Source organism: Peromyscus californicus, unplaced genomic scaffold, assembly GCF_007827085.1.
Source record: "Peromyscus californicus insignis strain IS unplaced genomic scaffold, ASM782708v3 Scaffold_23__1_contigs__length_62951481, whole genome shotgun sequence".
Taxonomy (NCBI): domain Eukaryota; kingdom Metazoa; phylum Chordata; class Mammalia; order Rodentia; family Cricetidae; genus Peromyscus; species Peromyscus californicus.
Genome location: NW_026294534.1, coordinates 8,697,325 through 8,720,973, shown reverse-complemented (window position 1 = coordinate 8,720,973; position 23,649 = coordinate 8,697,325). Strand labels below are relative to the sequence as shown.

Below are 23,649 nucleotides of genomic sequence, written 5' to 3'. Positions count from 1 at the left end.
AGGCAAAAGATAGATGGCATAATTTAAGTTTAGGAAAGTTGGTAAGAAAAAAGCCAAGCTGAGGCCAGACATTTATAATTGAGACTAAGCCTCTGTGTGTGATTTATTTGGGAGCTGGGTGGTGGGTCCCCCGAAAGAGTAAAAACAAACAATAACATACTGTAATCAGTAATGTTATTCATATGGAAAGTAATTGTTCTTACAAACAAGTCCGAGAGAAAAGCTGGACTCCTGACAATCCACCCACTCACTTCCATTCACAGTCTCTGTTCTGACTGTGCTTGTCTCTCCCTGGACTAAATGTCAGTGATCAGACTGACAAGAAGAACTTCAGTCAGGCAGGAGTTGACCAGGTTATTGGTGGTGGCAGGGATGAAGGCATAGTTTTGTGATGTTGCCCACAACAGCTTCAGTTTTTTTTTTTTTTTTTTTTGAGACAAGGTTTTTCTGTGTAGTTTTGGTGCCTGTCCTGGATCTCACTCTGTAGACCAGGAGGGCCTGAAACTCACAAAGATCCGCCTGCCTCTGCCTCCCGAGTGCTGGGATAAAAGGCGTGTGCCACCACTGCCCGGCGCCACCTCAATTCTTTTAACCAGACCTCAGGCCAGATAAAAACTGGATCCTTGGCTTCAATCCAGAAAAGAATTTCAGGACGAGCTATTAAGAGTCAGAGTCCCAATTTATTCAAAATGGAAAGAAAGGCATGTAGAGAAAGAATAATGACCTGGAAACACCAGTGTGGGTTTCTCAGAGAGTTACTTAAGTGCCTCTTAGTGCTCACCATATAATACCTTGTTAGTGGTTCTCAATTTACATCTCGAAGGGTTGCTAAGAAACTTTCCCAGGTTGTCTTTCCTCCTTTTTAAAAAAAGATTTATTTATGTATTATGTATACAGTATCCTGCCTGCGTGCCGGAAGAGGGCACCAGATCTCATTACAGATGGTTGTGAGTCATCATGTGGTTGCTGGCAATAGAACTCAGGACCTACTGGAAGGGTCCTGAGGTGCTCTTAACTGCTGAGACATCTCTCCAGTCCCCTCTTTCCTCTTTGTGATGAGTAAGATTATAGAGTGACTCCAGAGGTGTGGTAGATGGGATTACAATTTTCCAAAGGAGGTTAGGACATGCACTTTCATACTGTAAACAGAATTTCTAGTGAGATTCCTAGAACATTTCAGATTTACAGCTGAAAATCGAGAAAAGTCTTGTCTTATTTTCTTTTCTCGTTGCTGCAATAATTACTCTTTTAAAAAACATTTATTTTTAGTATTTTAAGTGTGTGTGTGTGTGTGTGTGTGTGTGTGTGTGTGTGTGTGTGTGTGTATTGAGTGCACACAAGTGAAGTTGCCTTCAGAGGCCAGAACTGTCATGGATCCTCTGGAACTGGAGTTACAAATGTCTGTAAGCCACCCAGTGGGTGCTGGGAATTTAATTCAGGTCCTCTGTGAAAGCAACAAGTGCTCTTAACTGCTAAGCCATCTCTAGACCCTCACTACGAAATTTAAAATTAACCCTGTGTCCCAGCTGCCTCTTATTTGATAAGTAATGGATAAGATTACAAATGTAATCTAATGTTTTAGGTCAGACTCGTATTTGTATTTGTATTTTATGTGTATGGGTGTTTTGCTTCCATGTATGCCCATTCCAACATGTGCATGCAGTGCCTACAGAGTCCAGAAGAGGGCATTGAATCTCCTGGAACTGGAGTTGAAGATGGTTGTGAGCCACCCTGCAGGTGCTGAGATGGAAACCCTGTTCTCTGAAAGAACTCTCAGTGCTATTAACTGCTGAGCCATCACTCCAGTCCCCAATTCACTTTTGAAAAGGCAAGATTAAATGGTGAATTTAGCTTGGAGTATAATTCCTTAGTAGCTGAATCATGCTGACATTTCCTAGATATGTTTGAAGTTCATACATTTAAAACGAATTTGTCTTCAATTAACTTTGCTGCAAACATCAGTCAAAAGGAAAACATATCTTGAGAGCACATTGATTACGCAGTTCTTTCCCCTTCTTGATTTCGACAGTGGCAAACAGAGTCCTTCCCGTGATTTCATTGAGACCACCTAACATTTGACTGGATTGGATACAACGGAATCTCTAAATGTTTCATTATAAAACCTCTACCTTACCTTGGCTGTCTTGGAACTCATTATGGAGACCAGGCTGGCCTCAGACTCACAGAGATACAAAATCCCAGATTCATCTGGGATGAGAGGTGTCTTCATTACACCTCATTTCAAAAATCTTAAGATGCTTCAAAGAGACCAGCATCCCTACAAGAAAAGTATCTCAGTTCATTTCCATGGACCATTCTGTTGGGTGCTCTTGCCTTCTTGTGGGGGCACTGGCCTTGTGGGCAAGCCTTCGCACGAGGGGGCTGACTGGATCGGGACTTCATGTGCTTCCGAGTCACCGCTGACAGCACACGGAGTGCTCTTGACTATACTAAAACCTCTACCAACAGGTCCCAGAATATTCTGTCCCTCCTGTGATGCGAGCCCCGGGTTAAGCTTCCTGGGCTTAACCTGATGACACACACAGCCGAGAGGACATTGTAGCTAACAATGCTCAGGAATGTCAGCCTGGACCCTGGGGATTAGCTGGCAGCTTTTCCTCTCCACACTTCTTGGGGATGATGCCCTGGTGGGGTGGTGGTAGCTGTCTGTCCAGGTGAAATTCTGTTGGGCTGTGGGGATCCTGCAGAGTGTACTAGTCTCCTCATTCCTCTGCCGTCCTGAAACTGCATGCCAATGGAACTGCGGCAGTGCCTGAGCAGGCCACACCGTCTAGACACAGCACAGTGCCTTCCTTGAAGCAAAGGGCTGTTGTAGAACATGATTTTAAGGTATGTTACTCTTGTTTATGTTGCATTTATTTAACTCTGTGAAGCTGTGTTACTGTGCCTGTCTCAAACACCTGATGGTCCCAATAGAGCTAAACAGCCAATGGCAAGGCAGGAGAAAGAAAAAGAGAAAAGGGGGCTGGTGGGAAGAGAGGATATATAGAAGGAGAAATCTGGGAGGGGAGAGATCTAGGAGCAAGAGAGGAAGGAGGAGGACTCTGGGGGCCAGCCACCCAGCCACCCAGCCACCCGGCCACCCGGCCACCCGGCCACCCGGCCACCCAGCCACCCAGCCAGCCATGGAGTAAGAGTAAGATTTACAGAAGTAAGAGAATGGGAAAAGCCCAGAGGCAAAAGATAGACAGGATAATTTAAGAAAAACTGGCTAGAAACTAAGCCAAGCTAAGGTCAGGCATTCATAAGTAAGAATTCATCTCCCTGTGTGTTTTTTTGGGGAGCTGGGTGTCGGGCCCCCCAATAAGAAAAAAGATCAAAACCCCCCAACAAAGAGCAAAACCAAATAATAACAAAGGGCTCCTTTTATGCTAATAAGCCATGATGATGATCATGGGTGCTGTATACATGCTCTCACAGCAGATTTGCAAAGACCGCCAGTCTGGTCACCCCTGAGGCTGTGTCGGCGCAAAAGCCAGTTCAGAAAAGCATTTTTAAAAAGCTGGTTACCTGTCTGAACAAATCAAATTAGCCGAGTGACACCACCACCTAAGTAAGCTTTGTTATCAGTCAGTCGTCACTAGTCCTGATTTTGACGGCAAATTCAGGAAAGCACTTTGTAATATAAGGTGTCGTTATCCATCCATTCTTACGGAATTTTTAGTTGTGAGTGCCAGTCCTCTCCAGGAGTGGTGACCCACAAAATCTACAGCTCTGCAGAATCGAAAAAAAAAAGGAAGCTTCTCAGGGGGTTGGGTCATGGGCCACAGGGCACAGACATGAAATAATGGGGTGTGTGGTAGTGAGATAGGAATAACAGAATGGAAAACGGAAGGGTTATTTGTGTCCATCCAAGGAGGGAGTGATAGAAAACCCAGTGCATTCTGGGGACAGAAAGAAACCAGACCTGGCTGGGACATAGAGCCTGAAGGCCAGGTTCTTCGGACCACACTGAGAGGTTTCCTGCACTGATGCAAAACCAAGGATTGGTTGTGGGAAGTGGATGGTGTTTAGAGCAGCTGACGTTTTAGGCCAAGACACGTTATGGCTGGTGGAAAGCAGTGCTAAATGATTTTCTAAAATGACATCAGCGCATCACTGAAAAAGGCATAAATATATATGGAACAGCTAACCACATAGACACTCCACAAATACTGTACATACACTGATAACACACACCGCAGGGACCCTCCCCAGATATAAGACTATCCCCTGATCAAACATACTACATAGTACACCTCGAAAATACCGTACCACACTTATTGACCACACACACCATATATATATATTTCCCCACAGACACTGCCACACACACCACACACACTTATAACACACCACATAGGTATTCCCTGCTCCCCCGCAGATACCACGGCACACTTACTGGTCATATCGCGAAGACTCCCATACACATATACCACACTACACAGACCACAGAGGTGTGCCCCCCAGACACAGTATTATACCACACTCCACAGACCACAGAGGTGTGCCCCCCAGATACAGTATTATGCAGTGATCATAGATAAACCCCTTTGAAGATGCTACACCACACATGCTGATCACACACACCACTACTCCCACACAAAGACAACCCCCAGACACTATTCTATTCTGCACACTGATCACACACATCACAAAACATACCCTCTAGAGAGACTATAGGACATACACTGTTCTTACACAAAGATAACCCTTGCCGCCATGCTGATCACAAACTTCACAAAGATACCTGCCCCCCCAGACACCACACCATGTATGCTGATTACACACACCACAAAGACCTTCACACAGAGATACATGACATATACCATACCATACACACATATCACAGAATGGCCCTCCACACATATGGTACAACTCACTGATTACATACCTCACAAATACCCCTACCCCCACAGATACGGTCCTGCCCATCAATAACTCACATCACAAATACACCTCACACAGATACAGTTCTACCTACTGATCACATACACTACAAAGAGACACACACACAGATGTCACACTGTACACACTAATTACACACATCACATACCACAGAGACCTCCATACACACAGGTACTATGCTAGCACTGATAGAGCACACGCGCACACGCACACACATACACACACACACACACACACACACACACACACACACACACACCAACTCATACACACAAACAACCATATGGTTATACACATCACTCAGCACATAGACATTTGACCACAAATACCACACTACATATACTGGTCATACATACCATACACCACAGAGGCAAACCACTTACACGTAGATATAGTACTGCTCACTGATCATACATACTGCATAGACATTCCCTAGATACCATACTTCACACACTGATCATACAAATCCAAATGCCTTTTAGACACCCCCAGATACCATACTACACACACCGATCATACAAATCCATATGTCACATAGACACCCCCAGATACCATACTACACACTGATCACAAACACACAGCATTGAAATCTCCCCTAGATACCATACCATACACATTGATCATATACAACACAGGGATAGCCCCAAATACTGTACTACACATACTGATCATGTACCCCACACCCCAAAGAGACATCCTCACAGGTATTATATTACACAAAGTGATTATACACGTCCAAATCCTGCTGAATAATTCTATATCAACTTGACACAAGCTAGAGTCACTGGAAAGGAGGGACCCTCAATTAAAATGCCTCCATAAGAATGGGCTGGAGGCAAGCCTGTAGAGCATTTTCTTGATTAGTGATTGATGGGGAGGGCCTAGACCATTGTGGGTGAGGTCATCCCTGGGCTGGTGGTCCTGGGTTTCATAAGAAAGCAGGCTGAGCAAGCCCGGGGAACAAGCCAGTAAGCAGCACTCCTCAGTGATGTGGAAGTGTGAGCTGAATAAACCCTTTCTTCCCCCAGCTGCTTTGGTCATGACAGCAGTTGTAACCCTAAGACAAACCTGTACCAGAAGAGTAGGGATTGCTGCGAGGGACCTGACCATGGGTTCTGGAGAGGGTTGTGGAAAGACTTTGGAACTTTCGACTAGGAAAGCCACGAGTGTTGAGATCTCAGGGAGCTGTTCTGTGGGAGCTTGGAAGACAAGAATGTTGAGGGCAGTGCGGACAGTGGGGGCCTGGCTTGTGAAGTTTCAGAGGGAAGTTTAAAGACACTATGGGGCCGGGCGGGGGTGGCGCATGCCTTTAATCCCAGCACTCGGGAGGCAGAGCCAGGCGGATCTTTGTGAGTTCGAGGCCAGCCTGGGCTACAGAGCGAGATCCAGGAAAGGCGCAAAGCTATGCAGAGAAACCCTGTCTCGATAAACCAATAAATAAATAAATAAATAAAAAGACACTATGGGGCCATTTGTTATTTTGAACTAAGATCCTGTGGTTCTGGTCAGCTGGGGCTGAAGAATCAGCTGTGATTAACAAGACACCAGAACTCCTAAGGTGAAACCTTTGCTTTCCTGGGAGACTTGATGCTGATCAGCTCGAGCTAAGAAATTAGCGGTGACTAAGAAGAGAACAGCATCACTGAGGTGAAATCTTCTGGAATGTTTCCTGAGAGCACAGAGAAGCTGTGTTCTAGACATGGCCAAGGTTGTACCTTGTTCTGGCAGCTGAACTTGGTAGTGTAAGAGTCACCCAGGTGGTCCTGGTTTTGAAGGTGTGAAAGGGTCATGGAGAGCAGCTGAGGCATGGCACTGTGTGGCAGGATTGGTGTCCCTGAAGAGAGCCCAGGAGAGGCTATTGGTGAAAGTGCAGCCCAGTTGCAGCAGAGGACAACAGCATTTTGGAGATGCCAGGACCATGGGGTGACCATCGAGAACAGCAGCAGCTGTCTGGAACCAGCTGGAGCCTGAAAGATAAGCTGTGTGTGCTGCAGAGGGCGGAGCCAGAGAAGTGACCTAGGCCCTTTGGAGGAGCCCAGAAGATTGTGAGTGAATCCCAGACATTGGGCATTGCATTATTCACACTGTTGGGAGTTTGGTTTTGCTTTGATCTGGTTGTGACTGTGCCCTGGTTCTTCCCTCCTGAAGTAAGAAAGTATTTAACTTAATTTTGATTTTTACAGGAGTCCATAGTCAAAAGACTTTGAACTTTTAAAAGAGATTTTGGATTTTAAAAGGGATTGGATATTTTAAAGGGACTGAACTTTTAAAAAAAAGTTCCCCTTCCTCGCCTCCCACCAGTACTTTCCCCACACCTCCTCTCTTCCTCAGATCCACACCCCCTCTGCTTACCCTCAGAAAAGAGCAGCTCTCCCAGGACATCAAATGAACACAATATAACATGTCACAACAAGACCAGGCACACCCTATCACAGCAAGGTTGGACGAGACGGCCCAGTGAGACTGAACTTGAATGTGTCTGAATTTGTGAAGACTGTGGGACTTTTTAAAGTTATTTGTGTTTTTAGTGTGAGATCTTGGGGATGAATGAAAAGGGAAAGGTTGTGGCTTAACAGTGATGTGTTTGCATTTGTCAAGTTGGCAAAGGGTCAGTTGTGATGGATGGGTTTATGTCAACTTGACACAAGCTAGAGTCAGCTGAGAGGAGGGAAGCTCAATTAAGAAAAGGCCTCCATTAGATGGGGCTGTACACAAGCCTGTAGGGCATTTTCTTAATTAGTGATGGACGTGGGAGGGCCCAGCCCATGGTGGGTGGTGCTACCCATGGGCTGGTGGTCCTGGGTCCTATTAGAAAGAACTTAAAATCACTGAGGTGTACTCAGACATAAATTGTACCCTTAAATCCATGCATGCCACATACAAAGACATCATACTCTCTACACTACACATGCCACAAATCCACACCTCACACACTCCACACATAACATATGGATCACCTTAAAAATTTTCACATCAAATATGCCACACATGACAGACTTCATGCTGCACACACTCACTGCACATACCACCCACACCATGCCTCCCCACACCATACTCCGTATACACTATCCTTACCTATATTATGTGCACCTTCACATATACCACACTCCACACACTGCACCTTCCCACAAATACATTCCATATACACTGACACATATACCATACACAACGTATTTTTCCTATCACATAGACCATAGCCTATACCACATGTATGTCACACCATACTACAGACACACAACATCTACTGACACACACCATATCCCCACACCACATACATTACATAACACATACTCACTAAGCATGCATATCACGCCAGACACACACCAGTCACATTGACACATACACCACACATTTCTGTACTGCACACACCACACTACACATACCGCACAGTACATAAACCACGTAATACATATACCACACGTGTACAATACACACAACACATAAATACCCCACAGAACACACGCATGACATACATGAATCACACATACAAACACACCCAATACCTGCCATAAACACCTGTATTAGGAGTTAAGCCTGGAAAATTTGGTATATACCAAGTGATTGAGTTGTAATATGGATAAAAACTGATTTATTAACAGTGGACTCTCACCCAACCCCCACTATTGCCACCTCAGATATTTGTTATATTTTGTTAGCACATACTTTATTAGCAACTCCATTGTGGTGGAGGACCCACAAGGTACCCTGTTCAGGAAATACGGTGGCTGAACTGCTAATTAGGGTGAGGGACCGGTTTAGCATTAGCCTTTGGTTTTGTTAAGTTTGAGATGTAAGCTGGGGGCAGAAACAGAACTACCAAGAGTATTGGGAGGGAGTTTTTGTCAAATGGCAAAGAGAGAGAGGAACAGCAGACACATAGAGGCAGGTAAGAACAGAGACATACTGAATGTTTGAAGGGCTGTCCTGAGCGAGGTTTGCCATGTGCTTGCTCTCTCTTCCTGGCAGGTTGTGGATAGTGTCTGCACTGGAGGGAGCCCTCTTCCCTGTAGACTGTAGCGTGACAGTGCAGAAGGCAGAGTGGGTGGGGTAGTCCACTCTGCTGGAAAATGAGGCGACTAGACCTCTGAGCAAAGATGGAATCACTATAGTCAAAGGCCGCAGGGTCCTGGAGGTAAGCCCCAATGACCGTTACCAGGACTGTAGGCAGCCTGTGTGACAGAGGAGTTCTGTTCTTGACTATACAGAAAGCGTACATTGTGCCAATGGTGTGAGTTACCATGCAGACGTGCAGACAGAAACCCAAAGCAAAGCGAACAGCGTGGTTTTGGCTGGCACCCCACTGCACTCCATCAGGTTTGAGCTGTGATATGAAGATGGGACTTTGCATGAAGACTAGGTGATGATCTTACCATATTGCTTCCTTACCATGACCCCATGAAGATCCATGGGAAATCTAAAGTTATCTCAAGTTATTTCATAGTTTGAAGACTCTCACAAAAGCCCATATCTAATGCTGCCAAGGGCCCCTAATTCAGCTAATGATGCACTTGGTGATTGGATATATTTTTTAAATTTTTAAACATTTTTGATTCTTTGACAATTTCATATATACATATATACATATATTATATATATATATATTTATTTGAGGGGTTTTATTCCCCCATTATCCTCTATTATCCCTCTTTCTCTCCTACTGAAATTGTCTTTCCTAACACATCTTTCTACTTTCCTCTTTTTTAAAGATTTATTTTATTTTTGTTTTGTGTATGTTAGCGTTTTGCAGCATGCATATCTTGAACCACATGCAGAATGCCCATGGAAGTCAGAAGAGGGTGTTTGAGCCCCTGGAACTGGAGATATAGAGGGTTGTGAGCTCCTATATGGGTGCGGGGAATAGGACCCGGGTCCTCTGGAAAAACTGACTGTGCTCTTAACTACGAGCCATCCCTCCAGCTTCCTTTCATGTCTTGTCTTTGCATGTGAATCACTTTGTTGAGTTAGAGCTACTTTCATGAGCACACACGGGAAGTTACTCACTGGAGCTACTCCACGAAAGAAAACAACACTCCCAGCAGCCATAAATTCCCAGTAGTCCTTAAGGGAAGGCTGGGGCCTCAGAGGCCCCTTTCCTATCCATGATGAAATGCTGCCTGGCCCAATCTCATGCAGGTCTTGTGTAGATAACCACAGCTGTAGTAAGTTCATGAGTACAGTTATGTCATGGCCAAAAATGCCTTTTTGCTGCACACCTCCCATCCTCTGGCTCTCACATTATTTTTACCCCTCCTATGATGCTCCCTGAACCTAGGAGTAATCGATGTACATGTTCTGTTTAGGGATACGCACGCCACCATCATTCATTCTCTGCACTTTGGTCAATTAGGATTCTGTTTCCATTGCTGCCTGTTGCAGTAAGAAATTTCTCTGAACAAGGACAAGGGTAGCACAAATCTGTAGATAGAAACATACGTTGAAGGCAGTTTGATAACATGGCCATTTAACACAACAGCTGTAGTGGGTTCCCTACTAGGGCCTATGACCCCTGACCCCAGGCTCTTGATAAGGTTTATAGCACCTGGAGCAAGTTCTGTCCTGTGACGCATACTCAGTTCAATCAGAAAGCAGTTGGTTGCCCCTATAACAGTCACGCCACTCTTGCCTGGCAGATCCTAACTGTGGCTCGCAAGCTCTATAACGGGGTAAGATTGTTGGTGGCTTTTCTCCCCCAACAGCCTGCATAGCACCTCCTAGCTCTATGAAAGCTAACCAGTGGGGAGGAAGCTCCCATCTCAGTTCTAGCTAGAGTTCTGCATGTCATGTGACCAGCGTACCTGGTGTCTTCAGCAACAGGGCATTACCATCAAGTTCTGATGGGCAGCCAAGAACAGTGGTAATGGCCCGTGAAGTTTGGAAGGTCTCTGTGGGCTCTCAGATCTTCGTCGCATGTTGCCATTGGTTTACACCATTGTTTTTGTCCTCAGACAGAAACTCGGTTAGGCCACGGACAAGAAAAGTTGTTTCGAAGACCGGTCACAGATCTGAAAATCAAGACGGACTTTAATGGCGTATTCCGTCGGTCTTGCCGAAGTGCTGCTAGTTCTTCCTCTGGAGCTCTTCTAAGGTCAGTGTTAGCTGTGGTTTCCTACTTGTTGGGCACCTGGAAACTAATTTGGCTCTTACAGAAGTGTTTTTCATGTGTCTACCATGTTTTGTCTAGATACAATGGAGAAAACAGACAAACTGTTATAAGAAGCATCTTGCTCCCTAGAAACCAAGAGATGGCATCGCTTGGCAGAAAGATGCCTCCTGAGCTGCCGAGCCTGTGTGAGGCGGGGCAGATGTGCCGGCCATCTTGAGCATTAGGCTCTGCCCCGCTGTTTCATGTACTTTCCAGGCTTTTTTGTTTTGCAATATCCTCTCAGCATGACGGGACTTCAGTTCATAGGTGTCTGCTTCTCTTTTGAGCGAGTCCAACCTCTGGGCATGCCCGTCGTGTCTGGAAGGGGAAGAAGGCACACAGCCTAAGCACCGGGAGGCCTGGGTTCTTCACTCAGCTGAGCCAATCAAACCCCCAGAAGGTCTTCTCGCATTTAGGACCCTGACTGGTTAGGTGTACTGCATAGCCTAAAGTGAGAAAATTATTTTATGGTGACCTCATCCTGCTGTAGACAGAGGCCAACCTTGAATAATTCTTTGAGGAATGCTGACTGATAAGGCAGTGATCAAAGTGGTGGGCAAGGAAAACGAATAAAATCCTTCATTATATAAAAAAAAAGTTCAGAGGGGCAAAGAGCAGAAGTCCTCCTGTAATGGGAAGGCTTCGCCTCAGCCTTGGCTCTATGGAATGATTTGGCGGTTCTTATCCACCACCCACTCTCTGGAGTGGCAGGAGGAGAACAGGAAGAGTCTTCATGTGATCAAATGGCACCTCTTCTAGTTTGGTGACAGACTGCACTGAGAGCAGACAATGCCACCAAGTGCTCCTGGGAACCTTCTGTTCCCCAGGGTGCAGAGGCAGCAGGGACACAGGCAGGTGCCACCTTAGGGAGCAGGTGCAAAGGTGACGCCTGTAAGCTGCTAAGAGGTCACCTTTCTGTCATACCTGACAGCGATCTAGATGGTTAAGAAGGAGCTTGGGTCATAGCTACAGTGTGTACAGGCCACGTGTATGTCGCCTGAGGCAGACTCCTGCAGTACTTGTGGCTCAGATGAGAAGTTTACAGTGTCCAGCAACACAGCCAAAGAGGTAAAGGCCACATCCTGCCTGACCCCAAGCTCCGTGATTTAAGGATGGTGTTTGTGTGGTGTACCGAAGGCCCTGAGGTTCTGTATTGAAGGTTCTTTCTAGTCTGTGGAGCCAGCATTAGACTTGCTACTGATGTCTAAGTATACGTTAAAGGGTTTGGGCATAAAGAAAAGAAATGAGCTTGCACACACACACACACACACACACACACACACACACACACACACACACACACATTCATAGAATAATTAGATAAGTAGACATGTCTCCTCAGAAAGAGCTGCTACCAGCTTACATGGAGCATGCTTCCTCCTCACTTCTGAGGCCCCGCCCGCACAGGACTTTGCTGGGTGAATAGGTGAAAGTGTGCACCATTTTTCTTAGTTACTTCTTGAGGCAGAAAAACTAGTCATAGAATAGTTTCAATGTGATCTAACTTGAAAATGGAAAATACGCAGGTTGAACAATCTTAGATACTCCTTAAGTGCTCCGCAAGACTCGCTGGGTCCTTATTTTTTGGGTCATGTATTCTGGATCTGGGTGAAAGGTTCTCAAATTTGATTTATTTACATATTTGGTAAAATGACAGTCACAGAGTTTTTAAGGGAATTATACACACACACCCAAACTCATGGTAACTCAGAAAAAGTATTAATAGCTAGAAAAGACAGTCTAATTCAAAATCCAGTCACTTTCAGAGTTACTCCGCATGTTTTGTTTTTTGGTTATCAGTCCAAGAAATGCAATAAATAGCTGTGCTGTGTCATCTGGTGAAGGTCATGAGTGCTGTGTCACAGCCCTTATGGCTGTCCCTGGAGGCACACGGAAGCCAGCTTGACCCCAGGGAGAGCACAGGAAGGCCTCCTCAGAGCTCCTGGGCCCTGGGCTTCTTAGGGTGTTTGCATTCTGAACCTTCATCCCTTCAGGTTGGGCATCCAGATGAAGCGGTGTCCTTGCTGAGCATCAGTTTCAGCTCCTGTGGGACCAAAAATGCCGCCACAGTCATCTTTTTCAGGCAGGAACAGAAAAACATGCCAACTCTTTAGACTGCATAGTGGACAGAGAACCTCAATTGACAGTCTGTTATTTAGAATGTACTAGGTAATCTTTCATTGTTGTGTCTGGCTTTTTGTTTGTTGAGACAAGGTCTCATGTAGCCCAGGCTGCCCTTGAACGTCTATGTGGTTGAGGTTATCCTTTAAGTCCAGATCCTACTGCCCTCTACCTCCCAGGGTGTGCCACCATGCTGCTCATGTCTTTTTTTTTTTCATAATAACTTGACTGGAATACAGTAATTCTATATCTAAAACCCACCTTTTAAAGTGAATACTTTACAGTATAATTTGGGAACATTTTAATCACTAACTCTCCCCAACCATATTCCATAACTATTTTCCCCCAATTGTCCCTTCCCAGTTTCCAATAGCCACTGGTCTTTTTGCCACTAGACTTTGCCTGTCTGGGCATTTCATACACAGGCCACTCTGCACCTGGCTCCAGCAATGATGTAGCATGCCAGCCAGACCTCATGTTTTTTATGGCAGAATAATATTCCATTGTGCAGATGTAGCTCATTTTGTTTACTCACTCATCAGTTTATGGACATTTGGTTATTGTTAATAATGCTGTTCCAGACACAGGTGTGTGTATAGTTTCATGTTGATTTGCAGTTCCAATTCTCTTCTCTCCTTAGGTGTGAATTGCTGTCTAATTTTTAGAGGAACCAGCAAACTATTTTCTTTCTTTCTTTCTCTCTCTCTCTCTTTCTTTCTTTTTTTTTTTATTAAAGATTTATTTATTATGTATACAGTATTCTGCTTACGCACCAGAAGAGGGCACCAGATCAAATTATAGATGGTTGTGAGCCACCCTGTGGTTGCTGGGAATTGAAATCAGGACCTCAGGAAGAACAACCAGTGCTCTTAACCTCTGAGCCATCTCTCCAGCCCCGCAAAGTGTTTTCAAAGTAAGTGGATCACCACTATGCCTCCTAGTTTCTCCGCACACCTCGCAAGCACACGCTGTCATCTGCCATTCCAGCTAGCAGGGTGAATGTGAATAAGGACAGAAGCTGCAATGTGTTGTTTCCAGAGTCAGGAACCTTATAGTCCCTTTGCAAATGCTGCTCACTTAACCCTGACATGGGTGCAGGAGCTGAGGCCTATTTGTCTTTACTGTGTGTGCTGGGAACTGAGTGTTTGTCTGAAACCATGGAGCTGTCTTGAAGAACTTGGAGCATGTGTACTGTTCCACCACTGAGGGGTAGTTCATCTGTTCAGTTTTCTCATTGTGATCGTGTGTGTGTGTGTGTGTGTGTGTGTGTGTGTGTGTGTGTGTGTGTGTGTGTTTTCTGGTGTCTGTGTGTGCACTGTAGAGGCCCCAGGAAGCACTAGGATGGCCAATGGTTTTTCCTAGATGATCTTGTAGATACCTTCCTAACAGCACGGCATTTGCTCTCATTGGAGTTAGGAAGCAAGCAGCTCTGAGGGAGAAGCTGCTGCAGTGGCTGGGAGAGGGTGCTCTTCTCCGGCACGCCCGTGAGAGGCTCAAGATAAGTCCAGTTTGTAGAAAGCCAAAAGAAGTTCCAGACCAAGTGGGTCGGCCAGAAAGGTGCCTTCTGGGCTTTCTAATCCTAGAAAATGGAGTCCTTTCCATTTTTACATCTGCCACTTTCAGGTAACATAATTTTACTTGTATATTATTTTACTTCTATAAAAGGCTGGGGCACCCATCAGACATGGTGGCACATGCCTTTAATCCTTGCATTTGAGAAACAGAGGCAGGCAGATCTCTGTGAGTTCAAAGCTAGCCTGGTCTATCACGTTCCGAGCCAGCCAGGACTATAGGATAAGACTCTTACTCAAACAAAATCAAACCCAAACCAAAACAACAACAACAAAGAGCAAAGTCACCTAAGAGCAAGGCATCCCAAAACTGGGAAGAGGCTTAGGGCTGGGGTGGCTGCAGCCCGGAGCCCTAGGTCCCTCACTCTCTCCCATGGACATACGGAGTGAAGGTCCTGGAAATGCATATGATGGACTGAAAGGCTCCTGGCAGGAAGCTGCCTCCCGACCCCAGGCTAAGGCAGTGGCAGCTGTTTCCTGTCTTTCAAGAGGAGGAAAAGTCAAGAGCCATTGACAAAGCACCCGTAGGCCCAGAGCCGAATGCTGGAGAGGAGGTGGGGCTTGATGGAGAGGAGGCGGGGCTTGATGGGGAGGAGGCGGGGCTTGATGGAGAGGAGGTGGGGCTTGATGGAGAGGAGGTGGGGGTTGCCCTTGAAGCGGGCCCCAGGAGCCCCTGCAAGGCTCTACTTGCCCGTGAGCCAAGCTGGCAACATCCTACAGGGAGTGTGGACTGTGGGTGGAAGCTGCAGGGGACCGGTTCCAAGCAGAATAGCCTTCCCTTCTGTCTCTCTCTTAGCATCTCCCTTGGTCATCAGCTTTATCAATTCCTTTTATGGGGAGAGCGAGACGGTCCATGCAAACATGGAAGGGTTGAATGGAGTGATACTTCCAAGTATTTTCTAAACATTTTCCTTAGAAAACGAAAAATAATCCCTCAAAATCAACAATAGGAAAAGATCGGGAGAATAGCAAAGTGTAAACTAATGGAAGAATCAGAAATGAGAGCAAACATAGTATTTAGCAAGTAAAAGCTCCGAACTCAGCTAAAAAGCAAAATTCATCTTTGTCCTTAAAGGCTACCTTAAATAAAACCAATGCAGAAACGTTAACAATGAGACGTAAATAAAGGTTAGCAGAGATAGCAATCTAATTTTTTTTAAAGTGGGTTCTTAAATATTAATTAATTAATTAATTTTTGTTTTTTCAAGACAGGGTTTCTCTGTATAACTGCCCTGGCTGTCCTGGAACTTGCTCTATAGACCAGGCTGGCCTCGAACTCACAGAGCTCACCCTGCAAAGGTGTGCACCACTATGTTCAGCATTGTTTTTTGTTTTTTTTTCTGAAGCCAGGCAGGGTATGCATGCCTGTAATCTTAGCAACTGGGAGGCTGAGGCAGAAGGATCCGAGTTCAAGACTAGCCTGAACTACATAGTGAAATTCTGTCTTTAAAAAAAATTAAAATCGCCGGGCGGTGGTGGCGCACGCCTTTAATCCCAGCACACGGGAGGCAGAGGCAGGCGGATCTCTGTGAGTTCGAGGCCAGCCTGGTCTACAGAGCGAGATCCAGGAAAGGCGCAAAGCTACACAGAGAAACCCTGTCTTGAAAAAACCAAAAAAAAAAAAAAAAAAAAAAATTAAAATCTTTTGATAACAAATTTACACAATGTATAAAAATTCCATGTTTATTACAGATTTAAGAAAAAATATGGGAAAACACTGTCACACTCTTAGAAGAGTACTAAAGAGAGGCCATAGAGGAAAACTTGGCAGATTTTACCACTAAAATATAACCCCAGGCGACATGTTCAGTGTGGGAGAAAGAATACTTGTGACAATAACAATAGAAAAAAGGTAAATACTGAAATATTGAAAATAACTAAAGAACATCCAGGGGAATTAGATAAAAGGACATGAACAGAAATTCATAGTCCAAAATCTTAAAATATCTATACCATCCAATGTTGGCTAGAGTATGAGAAAACAATGCTCTGTACCGAGAATGGAGGGCAGTACCTAGAATGTTCTAGAAAGTAAGTTAGTGGTATCTACTGGGCCCATCTTTCAATTGAACAATTTTACATCTAGAAATGAAAGTTACAGATATACATGCACTATGGTGATTATCACAGTTTCACTTAGAATAATGAAAATAATCAGATTTTTATAACTTGGGGTCTGTATAAATAAATTAAGGTATATATGTACAAAAATACTAAGTGCTAAAAAGGCACATAGAAAAGACCTTTATGTCCTGGCATTGAATGATTTCTATGATATGTGATTGAATGAAATGGGCAATTTACAGAAAGCATGCTTGTGTGAACAAACAGGTCCACCTAATAAATAGAAGTATGCACAAATAGCTCCAGTGATCACGTCTATGACATCTGAGAAGGAGCACTGCTTCATAAGCAATCATCCCATACTGCCAGTGCCTTATTCTCTACAACAGCAAATGCCAGTGCTCCGTAATTAAAATCAAGGTTTGAACTAAAACATTCAGGTTCTCTATGTCAATTAGTAAGCAAACTCAATTTTCCTAGTGTTTTGCTACTTAGTAATTGCTTCTTATTGTACATTTTGCAATACTTGTCTTAATGCCTCAGAAATTTAGAAGAAATGCTGAGGCAAATAATAGGAAGGTCATATGACCAGAAATAATATGAGCCAAATTCAGTCCCTAGAGGCACAGTGAGGACTAAAAGACCAGGTGTCATGGGAAGGGGTCTGTGGGGTGGAATCTTTGGACTGGGGCTTAATCAGGGCAGGCTCTATGTCCTGGAATTCTTACTATTTGTTTGGTATCTACACATTTCCCTAGAATAGACTTGATTTTGAAAACAGCATCATGGATAAGGACAGTGAGTGAAGATTTAAAACCCCTAACTTCTTTGATTCATTGAGATGTTTGTAAAAATAATGATGTCGGAATTAGAGTGTCCTTCATTCAGAGTGATGAGCTTGCCAGAGATTTGGGTTAGGAGAAAAGGAAAAGTTACGATTTTCTAGCAAACTCTTCCAGGTTGTAGGTTTTTGTTTTTGTTTTTTTTTGTTTTTTTTCCTTGTCCTGGATTCTTTGTAGAACAGCTAATTCAGGTATTTACAAAACGAGTTTGGAAGCATACTATCTGGCCAAGTTATATCTTCACCAAACTCTCCCCAGCTCCTGAACCTGTAACCAATCAGCTGAACTCATTTTTATCTCCTTGTAAGTCTGGGAAGAGAGAGAGATGGGTGAATTCCCTGGAGGAGAAGTGCCCAGGCTTCACTATGCCCTTTACCACCCAAGCTATCTATTCACTGACAAGTGTACCCAAGGCACCAGGCAGCGAAGACCCAGTGCATCTGTGTGCGATGAATCTGACAAAGTGAAGAATTTTAGATAGCTGCATATTTACAACAAGAACCGCAGGTACCTTTCCTCCAGGTGCGTCTGCTTTTGCAGGGACGTCTGGCGGCGGCGACCCAGTCCTCCCACGGTCTCTGTGCTCCATACCAGGGCTCTGAGTTTGGGAGTCTTTCCAGGACGACTTTGTTTTGTTTCTGTGCTTTCATGTGCGCCTGTTCTCTGGTCTTCCTGTTTAGACTCCAGGAAGGAATACACACATTCTTTCATCAGCCAAGAGTTATGGAACAGAAAGCTCACTCCACATTCACAAAAGGAGCCCGTGGATCATCAGGCCTGCTGGGCTCTGGGTAATGTCAGAGCTCTCATTTGCTTCCCATTGAGAAACATTCAACAAACCCTTGCTCCCCATCCATATACCAGGATGCTTTTTATCTACTGGGGGGAGTGGGCACTGAGCTCACAAGGTAAAGATGTCATACTGATAGAGAAGAGTGGTGGCAGCCAGGAGGCAGTGCTGAATAGTCTTGAAAGGAGAGGAGGGTTGATAGCAAGAAGGGGAGGAAGGCCCAGCGGCCATGTGGAGAAGCATGACAGACAGAGGTATGAAGAGTCTAGTCTGTTTTGAAAGTGCTAAATGCTACAAACCAGGCAGAGGTGCATATTTTAGAGAGATCATGGGGGGGGGGGGGATGGGGTGGGTCGGCGGGTGTGTAGAACCAGCCTTAGCTCCGACACAACCTCTAAGGTGGGTCTTGCATGAACCAACTTGGGGTGGGACACAGTTCAAAAACTGTGGCTTCTTCCCTTGCTGCAATAGATACTTTGGACTAAATGTTTCTTCATGTGTTGCATGTCCTCATGACAATTTACAAAACCTTGAAATCAGTGGTTCTCAACCTTCCTAACGCTGCGACCCCCCCTTTAATACAGTTCCTCATGTTGTGGTGATCCCCAACCATAAAATTCTTTCGTTGCTACTTCACAACTGTAATTTTGCTACTGTTCTGAACTGTCATGAAAATATCTGATATGCAGGATATCTGATCTGTGACCCCTGGGAAAAGGGTCCTTCAACTCCTGAAGGGGTTACGACCCACAGGTTGAGAACCTCTGCTTTAAATGATTGGCTCTTGTTCAATGTTTGTCATCAATTTTTCTGGGGTGCATGTTCAAGGCGTCCCTCCTTTTCCTGCAGGGGGTCTCTCTCAGGGTGGCTTGATTGAATTCTCTATTTTCTACTGAGTTGTTGGTAGACCTCTGCAGACACAGGTCTAAGCAGCTTTTTGTTTTTTTGTTTTTAACCTAAATGATCATTGTAACCTTATTAGTAGCAACCCATAACAAACCAAAATGCTCATCAATAGGTGAATGGACAGAGTGTGGCCTATAGGAGAGGGTGCCACTCAGCAGCCCAAGGATGACCCGACAACATCCTCAACAATGTCAATCAAGCCAGGTGTGGTGGCCCCCACTTTAAATCCCAGCACCCAGGAGGCAGAGGCAGGAAGATCTCTGTGAGTTCAAGGGTTACCTAGTGAGTTCCAGGAGAGCCAGAGCTATGTAGAGACCCTTTGAAAACCAAACAGCAATAACAACAAAATAAACCAATGCCATTCTGCAGAACATGCATACAGTAAGAGAGCCAACCACATCTGGTGCAACCTCCAGGGCCTGGCTGTCATGAGGATTCCTGACTGTCACTAGAAGAGTTGGGAGCAAGGGTTGTGTGTCCCATCTTCATGGCAAGAATCGTGTGCCACCATCTTCACTAAAGAGACGGGCTTCGGTGTGTGACATCAAACCCATCAAATGGTATACCTTCACTGTAAGATATTGTTTACCAAGTGCCAAATGTATCTCAATGAAGACAGAATCTCTAGTTATTGACTGTATAGTTTCTCTCAAAATGTTGGCTTTTGCTTCTTTCTTATGAAGCTAGCCAGCTGTATTTATACTATCTAAATCAAGTAGTTTTCTGTGTCCTTAAAACAGAGGATCCCCTAGATGAACGATCCATTCATGGCACCTCTGTCTCTTCCCTGAGTTGACGGCTTGGGTGCCTGGTGCTTGCCTGTGGTTTAGCTTATTATGAATCTGGAAACTTCTCTAAAGGGTTAAAGATTAAGTCCAGGAGCATCAGCAGGAAGGCCTGCATCGCTGTGGCCCTGTACAGTCCCCAGCACGACTCTGCATCCAAACGGGGAGACTGCAGAGGTCTCCTGGGGTGTATGACTACCAAGGACGGAGTACCGCTCTTGCACGAGTGAGGAGAAAGGACTCATGAGAGTGTTCAGAGGGTGGTTTCGTGGAACATGGAGACCTGCTGCCCTTTATCCTCTTGGGATGCAGAATTCCAAGCTGGAAGAAATCACAGGTTTCAGAGAACAGTGGCAGCATAAAGGGGACAGCCATGATCTCACCCAGGCATCAGGTCTGAGCCCTTTGGTCTCTTCCAGACACGGATCTGACACTTTGCAAGACTGTCGGGTGCTCCGCAAAATGAACACACCCTGCACCCTCCACAGTGGTGGCAATTTTGGCCAAATCTGTTGTGCAGCTTCACTGTACCTCAGTTTCCCCACTGTGAAATGAGAAGCTCTTCAGCCTCCACTTTGCCTGGTCCTTGTGAGGATGGTGGTTTCGAAGGTTCTATGGCACACAGCAGGCATGTGGCTGGGCAGCTGTCACCCTGGGTCCATTCTTGTGCCTTTATATATATACCTCAGAGCCTCGAGGAGAGTTTGGAGTCAGGGAGTGTGTGGGCACTTTGAATTTGGCTCTTGTGATAAGAAAGCATGCCTTGCCTCTGTATCACCATGCCCCTGTCCCCTGCCCTTGAACCCAGGCCTAGCCTGGGGCTAGCCAAGGCCAATGTCAAGAGCCTTTCTGTTACCTTCTGTGTGTGAAGTTATTTCTGCTGTCAGTCTGTCCCCTGGTTCTCATGGCAGAGGCCACCCTCTGCAGAAGTAGACAGTTGTCTCTGTCGATGACGGAGAGTCTTTCTTCCTCCATCTGTGGACACAGGGACCCCTCAGTAGCACAAGGTTCCTCCAGACATACTTTTCAAAGCCACATGCCATAGGTCCCCGGAGATATCAGCAGCGGCTAGCTAGCAAGGTGTGCCATAATCCTGGGCACCGGGACAGAAGCAGGGTGACCACTACATCTGTGAGTTGAAATACACTGGGATGGGGCTGCAGCAGCAAGGAGCTATATAGTATCTTGTGCGTTTAAGTCTCCTGTTAAACTGACATGCAGTGACCATACTAGCAAGGAAATTATCTCAGGAGATATTTATGCTGCTCAGAAGAAGTGTATACTTAATTCCAGAGGGAGGAAAAGATTATACCTATAGCCTCCAGCACTGTGTGTGTTTGTGTGTGTGTGTGTATGTGTGTGTGTGTGTGTGTGTGTGTGTGTGTGTGTGTGTGTGTGTGTGTGTGTGTGTTCACATGCCTCAGCATGCCTGTAGAGGTCAGAGGACATCCTTGGCTGCCCACCTTCATGGTCTATTTTGTTTGAGATAGGCCACACTCCTTGGCCCACAGGCCTCCAGGGATTCTCCTGTCTTTCCTCCCATCTTGCTGTAAGATTCCAAATAGCCCCCAGCAGAAAGCTCTCCCTGAGGTTCATGGTTTAAAGAGTGGTGGGGCCACTCTTTAAAAGCCCTGCTTTTAAACTGAGTGCCGCGCTGGTTTGCTCAGCTGCTCTTCAGCTGACTCACAATGTTAGTCACTTTCAGTTTGCCTTGGGGGATCACTGCATGCATGACTGTGTGTGGCTCACTCTCACCCATGGCCTACGCTTCAAGAAATACAAATCTGGAAGTGGCCAAGAAATGAAAAGGAACGATGCTAATTAATAATCTGGAGCTTCACTGTACAAATCACCTTAAAGTTATCAGTCTGCATCTGTGCCATTATGGGGCAATATCAGGGAAGGTTCTGGTACAGTCAACAGCCAGCTCCATTGGGGCAGGGTCAGTTCATTTGGCCTCTTAGGTGACACCTTGCTTTTGACGAGGCCAAAGAGCTTGTCCAGTCACAGTCCAGGGGCTCTGAGCTGATATCCCCTTGTAAGCTGGGACAGTGGTTAGCAGAGGAGGCGGCACGTACCTTCAGCTTCTTGAACTTTAGGTAGAGGTGGCTGTAAGTCTGGGGTGGGTGGGTGTCCACTAGTGGCTGGGCATTCTGGACCTGCAGCACAGAGTGGGCAGTGAGACTCCTGGGGCAGTTTGAGCAGGTTCTTTGACATCCCCATGAGGACCTTGTACCAAAGATTCCAAAGAGCCCCCAGCAGGAAGCTCTCCCTGAGGTTCATGGTTTGACTGGGTTTCAGCAACACTGGGAGGGACCAGCTGACCCTCAGAAGTGAGCCCATGTTCTGTGGTAGGATAGAGGATCATATGGATGCAGAATGAGGTTTGTTGAAGTGGTAACAGTCAGTTATTTCTGCCCAACACTGTATGGCAAGTACTCTCCTGCAGGCCAGGCCATGTGACTAACTTGCATGGCTGTGTGAGCCCCAGCAATGTGCTCAGGAAGTACCCTATACCAGGACTGACCACAGAGCAACTCCCGCAGAGTTTCTATTAGGGGACGCACAACACAGGGAAAGTGTATCTTTTAAATGGTGGCAGATTATATTCATGAGAGCTACGTGTATTTTTGTTTGCAGTAAAAGGAATCCCTTATGTTCTAGATCCCTGGTGACATCACTGACCCTAGGACCTATTAGCTGATGATCTGCAGGTGACAGAGTTGGGAACCCTGCCAATCAAGGAACACACTCAAAACATGTCTCTAAAATGGCCATTCACGGTAAGGCTGGGGTGGGACTCAGTGTTAGAGCACTTGGCCTGGCAGGTACCGCCAACAATAATAACAAAGCAAAATAAACAGAAAAATAAACCAACCACGTAAATAAAATGACAGCAGAGCCTTTAATCTCAGCACTCGGGAGGCAGAGGCAGAGGCAGATCTCTGTTGTGGAATATTATTTTAAGGTGTGTTACTTTTGTTTGTGTTGCATTTGTTTAACTCTGTGAAGCTGTGTTACTGTGCCTGTCTAAAACACCTGATGGTCTAATAAAGAGCTGAATGGCCAATAGCAAGGCAGGAGAAAGGATAGGCGGGGCTGGCAGGCAGAAAGAAGATATAGGAGGAGAAATGTGGAAGAGAAAAAAAGAAGTAGCCAGAGAATGAGGACATTAGGGGTCAGTCACCCAGCTATGCAACCAGCCACAGAACAAGAGTGAAAGTAAGATATATAGGAGTAAGAAAAGGAAAAAACTCAGAGGCAAATGGTAGACCGGATAATTTAGGTTAAGAAAAGCTTACAGGAAGCAAGCCAAGTTAAGGCCAGGCACTCATAATTAAGAATAAGCCTTCATGTGTGATTTATTTGAGAGCTGGGTGGCGGGCCCCCCCAAAAGAGTAAAAAACAACAACAGATCTCTGTGAATTTGAGGCCAGCCTGGTCTACAGAGTGAGTTCCAAGACAGCCAGGGCTACACATGGAAACCCTGTCTCAACACCTCCTACCATGCCCCTGCCCC

The 23,649-nt window shown here is 45.5% G+C and overlaps 1 protein-coding gene across 8 annotated transcripts in view; it reads right to left on the bottom strand.

Annotated features, from left to right (window-relative positions):
* Window positions 1-23,649, bottom strand: part of Cfap97d2 (CFAP97 domain containing 2) — a 39,275-nt gene that overhangs the window by 1,354 nt on the left and 14,272 nt on the right. The window contains exons 2-6 of one of the 8 annotated variants that reach the window (XR_008221386.1): window positions 22,208-22,288; window positions 20,986-21,104; window positions 18,160-18,329; window positions 10,704-11,368; window positions 550-2,827 (exon numbers count right to left, since the gene is read on the bottom strand). Coding sequence is in view for 6 of the 8 variants with exons in the window: in XM_052751725.1 (XP_052607685.1) it covers window positions 15,535-15,653; window positions 18,160-18,329; window positions 20,986-21,104; window positions 22,208-22,288 (489 nt within the window). In the remaining 2 variants the exon portion in view is untranslated. Of the gene's footprint in view, window positions 1-549; window positions 2,828-10,198; window positions 11,369-12,659; window positions 13,095-14,413; window positions 15,654-18,159; window positions 18,330-20,981; window positions 21,105-22,207; window positions 22,289-23,649 lie in introns of those variants that run through there. The other 7 variants (XR_008221387.1, XM_052751728.1, XM_052751727.1 and 4 more) reach the window with 7 other exon arrangements.